This window comes from Oncorhynchus tshawytscha, linkage group LG20 (assembly GCF_018296145.1).
Source record: "Oncorhynchus tshawytscha isolate Ot180627B linkage group LG20, Otsh_v2.0, whole genome shotgun sequence".
Classification (NCBI taxonomy): Eukaryota; Metazoa; Chordata; class Actinopteri; order Salmoniformes; family Salmonidae; genus Oncorhynchus; species Oncorhynchus tshawytscha.
The window spans coordinates 18,445,363-18,451,362 of NC_056448.1; the positions used below are offsets into that span (position 1 = coordinate 18,445,363).

Consider the following 6,000-nt stretch of genomic DNA (forward strand, 5'->3'; position numbering starts at 1 on the left):
TAATTTATTTAGTGTTGTTTACACTGTTCCAAATGTCAGAAATTATTATTTATAATAATAATAATAACCCTCCTTTTCCCTTGAGCTCCTTATTGTTATTATTATTATTATAACTATTATTATAATAATAAGTAATGTCATTATCATTAGTAGGCTTAGTATAGCAGCCTTGTATAACCACCGTAGGTCTAAGAGCACATCCTGCTTAGTCTTAATATCGTAACTTACTTAGGCCTATATTTCAATAGTTATATAGGCTACTGTATCAATCATCCATTCATTCGTTCATGTCATCACACAGCATACGAGTCACTCATGATGTGAAATGCAATCAAGCATTTTAGTTTTCAAATAAAATAAAGCGATAATTTGACTAATTAGTGTAAACAATAAATAGGCCTAAACCGTTCCATTTCAGAAATTGCATTCACGAATGAATGCGACTGTTTTTAGTCTTTGCTGTAATAAAGGCTTTACCAAAAATAATAAAGAATTACACCAGACTCTCTGGTACGCTAATCATTTATTTAGTGTTGTTTACAATGTTACAAACGTCAGAAAAATTATATTGTAAACTAACAGCGCCTGTTTGGCACACACAGGCCCAATATGCACACAGTTCTTGCTTCTTATCTTATTTTTCTTGGTCTCCAGTATTTTCCACAACTAGTCAAATTTATTCCACACATCTTCCCCTTTACCTCCTGCGCAACCAGCAACCTGCTTCGAGTTTATTTGTCACTTCCTCTGCATCCATTATGCTGTCATGTGTTACGGTGTTCAGAGTTTGTTATAACCAATATATTGATGTGATTATGATATGCTATAGGTCAGGCCCTATTGGTCACGTGCATTCGAAGCATACATGTGTCACATAAAGAGAGCAATGAGGGATTTCGGTAACAGAACTTTTCAGTCAGAAATGGGTGTGATCATGTTGCAGCTTCAGCAACATGGACAGTGCATTACACACTGATGTTATGTGGTGGTCGCTGCAGCAGGGAAGAGAGAGAGACAACGGGTGCTAGTCACACAATCACTGCCGTCTTTCTCTTTTTCTTTACACAGCACAGCAAGTCTGAGCCAGATGGCACAATCAAATGAATTGCCGTCGGATTCCCTCTAGTCATTTGTGTCTCTTAATTATTTCATCAAACAGTTCGCTTAAAGCATTAGACAAGCTCAGTGTATATAGTTGATTTGATTAAAACACAGGATGTGTCTATATATGGAAAAATGCATGTTTAAAAATGTTGTCCAATCGATTGGTCGAAAGAACAGACAAGTCTTGGTCGACCAAGATTTTGTTGTTGTTGGGAACAGCCCAAACATTATGACAATGCCCTTTTACTGTAAGAGCTTTTTGAAAAGACCACCTGAAATTTACCAGCCGGTAAATTAGTTAGTAGACCAATAAGAAAGAGCGTTCCAAACCGCTCTGCCAATAACAGCTAGTTTTCAGTTTTCCCCTCCCCCTCAGACCAATCCCAGACAGTCCTAGCCAAATTCTTGCTTGAGAAATTACTCTTTACTAAGAAGCTATTTTTGTTTCTTTTTTACAATTTTAATTGAAAACAATCACATTAAGGTACTTAATTGTTACCCATAAATGATTTGATATTGAGATGAGAATAGCTGCATTGGAGTGTTAAAGGAGCATCTTGGAATGATAGGATAATTAAACACATTTACATTGTATCTTGTGACCGCTGCAGGTATCACTAAAGTCCCCCGAGACAGTTGTCACTTTACCCATCTACATCGGGAACATCGCTGTCAACTTGATCCCGTCACGACCTATGCCCTCAACTCCAGCCCCAACAACCATCAGCCCCAACCCCGGCCCAGAAGGGGTTACCCCGAGCGCGCCCCCGGCTGAGGAGGACTTGGAGGAGGTGTTGGGTGCAGGGGGTTCAGTCAGCGAGGAGATCCCCACAAAGAGTCACTCCCAGCAGGACCAATCCGGCCAGCCCCCCACCATGTCCCCCAGTGCATTCAGCTATGCTCCCGGTGTAGATTTCCCCCTCAGCCAGCGACGTGCCAATGACACCTCAACGCCTCTGTTCTGTGTGTCTACTGGGGCCACCATCCCCTTCTTCACAGAAGGAAACGCCACCCCAGTGCCCACGTCCTGTCCTCTCATACTCCCCCTGAGTACAGCACCTGGGACTTCACACATGGTGAGTCACCCCCCCCCCAAACTGTGTCAGTATGATGATCAATGATTAGTAAACAATGCCCTACTATATAGTCTGACTGTTTCTCTGGTTTGTCTGTGTATCTTACAGAACCCCCTCCCACATATGAGGAGAGCTGCAGCAGTAACAACTCCAGCTTCAACAACAGCAGACCGCAGGAGTGAGGACTGAGCATAATGCAGCTCACAACCACAATTACACTCCCTAAAGGACCAATAGGATACTGCAACCCTTTCTCCAAGTGCACAGAACTTGCTCTCCTCCTAAATATTACTTTTAAATATATTTTTTAAAGGGATCATATAAGATTTTGTATTATAGTTTATACCCCCTTCTCCCTGGCTTAAAGGACCTGCTGTTATAAAGATGGAATGAGAGTGCAAATTCCCTGTGCAAAACAGGAGGACTTCAGAGATAACTTATAGAAGGTAGGATATTCCATAATTGGAGTCTATTGGAGACTAAACATAGTGGGTAATACAAATTGTGAATATTCTTGCATTGTTGACTTGAAATTGTTGTAGGCCTGCTACTATATCTCCTTTTTCATCCTTCAAACACAACCAAAATCTGGTCTTTATTGTAGTTTCCTTCCAAATGTGCACACTACTGTAATTCCGATCCACTTCCACCGCAGTGGCTCCCTCTTTTGATGAGTGGAGTAGGGGTGGCCTAGCTGGACATGAGGTTCTTAGCATGTCTACCTCCTGGTGGCCATCAACGGAAGAGAATGGAGCCTATTGGAAAAGCTTCAGATCTTCACTTAAGTTCAATGATGCCTGCTGACGAAGAACATACTCCATCAACCTGTGATCTACTGACAAGGAGCTTCTGGAATGTGCATCTTATCTTGTCACACCTCGTCATCCTGAAACAGACAAGCGGGACATTGTACTCTTGGGTATGCAGGGGAACTGACGTAGCAAGGGTTGATATGCATTTATGACATCTGATGCAAACACCAACTTTTCTTTCACCTTCTTTACCCTGAATTAATGGAGATGATCTGTTGATTTTCCCCATGTGGCCTTAACTCAGTCTGTTCTAACTACATTACTATGTGCTGATGAAGACAGTTGTCTTCAGGGTTGCTGTTGCTTTTGAAATGGCAGTCCATGCTGATCAAATGTGTTGGTGTGACAACCAACAGTGTTAAATGTTCAAGCACAAGACAGCACTTTTTGACAGTTTGAAAACTGTGCATGTATCTGTTTTTGTGTGTGAATGAGTATATAGTGTACCAGTTTGTGTGTGAATGAGTATATAGTGTACCAGTTTGTGTGTGAATGAGTATATAGTGTACCAGTTTGTGTGTGAATGGGTATATAGTGTACCAGTTTGTGTGTGAATGGGTATATAGTGTACCAGTTTGTGTGTGAATGGGTATATAGTGTACCAGTTTGTGTGTGAATGGGTATATAGTGTACCAGTTTGTGTGTGAATGGGTATAAAGTGTACCAGTTTGTGTGTGGCTGATCGCCCCTCCTGTCTTTGATAGTTGATAGCGTTGGACATCTCAATTTGAAAGCCAAACATCAGGCAACATCATCCACTCTGTTTGTATGAGTGTTTGTTTTGTATGTCTGTCTGTCTTGTTTCTGTCTCAATTACAGCATCCTTTTCTATTTGTAAGCCAACCTCATTGTGGCTTATGTATTCACAGAGTTGTATGAAACAACCTTTAGCACCTGCTGTGGGAATACATGTACCGCCATCCCTCCTCAAAAGGTAGCCTATATAGTACAGTCACAGCCTTTAATACCAGAAAATAGATTGCAGATGGTATTGGGAATTGATCTATACTCATTTTTTATTTGTATTTTACCATTATTTAACTAGGCAAGTCAGTTAAGAACACATTCTTATTTTTAAGAAGGTATCAGCTCTGAAAGAACCATAGAAATGACACGTGTATTTACCATGTGCTATTCCGTTATCTCCAAGATTGCTACGGCAGCTTGGTTCTCGAGTCATTTCAGGCTGCCTTTATCAATCCTGCCCCATTGTTTGTATTTCTCTTCACGAAAGTACTATAGCTTTATAAACTCCGACATGTTTTTCATTGTCCATTCTTTTCCCCTCACAAATAGGTGTGTGGTTTTGTATTTTTCTATTTGTAAACAGCTTTCTGGTGCACATGGTAGCCATTTGAGAGAGAGAAAATATTCTGGAAAATAGTAGCATCCTGGTTAATCAATGTAATATTTCAACTTGTCTAAATTGTACAGTGTACCAATAAAATTATCTGTCATATCATTTGTACTGGCTTTGTAAAGTAAAGTGGTTTGTTGGGCCCTATATTTAAGAAACCTGTCCCGAAGTACATAGATTGTTAGATTATGAAGCTATAAAAGTGGTTGGCTAAGGAGAATAAAAAGGTGACCTCAGGTGCCGTCAAAATAAATGGGTTTATCAACCATGTGCGCTCTGCCAGGGATTTCTTCCCATCATGCCTCATGCTACAGAAACAGGAGACAGGCTCTTGGTCCTATGAGCCATTCCGGCTTGTGCAAGGCTACTTACTCACATATCTTGGTGTGACTATTATACACTATACTTTAGCTGCCTTCCTTATAATGCTTTGACAATGGAACGATAGCCAAGATAATGGGCGCAACAGGGGAGAGTGTGAGAGGAGCAAGGAGGAACCAGCCTGATCGTCTCAGGGCTCACCACTTCACTGTTTACTGCAGCACCGCTCTTCCTCTGTTGCCATAGAAACTGCTTAGCCTGACTCCATCATCCTCCCTGTGTTACACAAGGACATGGACCACAGAGCTTATGTCTGTTTGCATACATGCCTTCGGATGGAGGGACTATAATCTGCAAGGGCAACATAATATCACATAATTTCCCATAATCTGTGCTCTATCACTGCATAATATTCTATGCTGGAATGAGTATCCCATGCTGATTTTGTTCAGGTGTCATGATACAAAAGGTACACTGTTGGATCTTTTCTAAGGGAAGAAAATATTAGGGCCAACTTCTATACTCTGTATTGCATTGTCCTGAGTGCCACCATCTGCTGTGATGATGACACCGACCAGGTGTGTGGACTGTAGGCCTTTATCATTATCAGGGGATAGCCAGCATGAGGGTTTGCACTCAGGCTAGAATGGAAGGCTGCCGGTGCGTAGGAGAAAAAATATCTGTAGTTCAAAAGGTACTCGTAGTCAAAACCATGAAAAACAAACCAGGGAGGCCGAAATGCAAAAAAAAGTATTCATTTAATCCAGTCGGGAAAGAAATTGAAAGTGCAAAGTGGCTATAAATAAATTACAATTGTCTGCATAGGTTTTGGCCTTCATCAGCGCTGTACAAACATATTAAGGAGACACACATGCTGAGTATTAAACGCTACAAGTGCAAACAATTTATGAGATACTGTTGAATCTATATATCATTAACCACAGGAGGGAGATAGAGAGCCAATAGTGGTGCATTAAAGCGTTTCTCTTGTTTACTGCTAAACTGTTCACCACTTTAATTCACAACATACTCATTTTATTTTTTTATATTTTTTTTAATGTACATCAGTTTGTTAAACAGAAATGACTGTAACAGGCTTTAAAACATGTTTACTTGGTTTTTGACATTGTGCAATAACTATAATGTTTAGGCCGACAACAAATATATTTGTAGATGTGTTTAAAATATTTTTGCATTAAAGTAGTTTATTACATCCAAAATTATTGTGCACAGGCTTTAAAAATATATATTATTTAGTGTCAAGTCCTCCCTCAAATCAGCAGACCTGAAAAGATGAGTTGGAGCCAACATCTCTGTCAATAAGGCCCAT

The 6,000-nt window shown here is 40.3% G+C and overlaps 1 protein-coding gene across 1 annotated transcript in view; it reads left to right on the plus strand.

The window, feature by feature from the left end:
- The window catches only part of LOC112219731 (arrestin domain-containing protein 1), a 40,260-nt gene extending 35,800 nt beyond the window's left edge, over nt 1-4,460 (plus strand). Inside the window, 3 exon segments of the mRNA XM_024381258.2 lie at nt 1,716-2,142; nt 2,145-2,180; nt 2,289-4,460. Of these exon segments, the coding sequence (XP_024237026.2) occupies nt 1,716-2,142; nt 2,145-2,180; nt 2,289-2,362 (537 nt within the window). The 3' untranslated portion in view covers nt 2,363-4,460.
- The last annotated feature ends 1,540 nt before the right edge of the window (nt 4,461-6,000 follow it).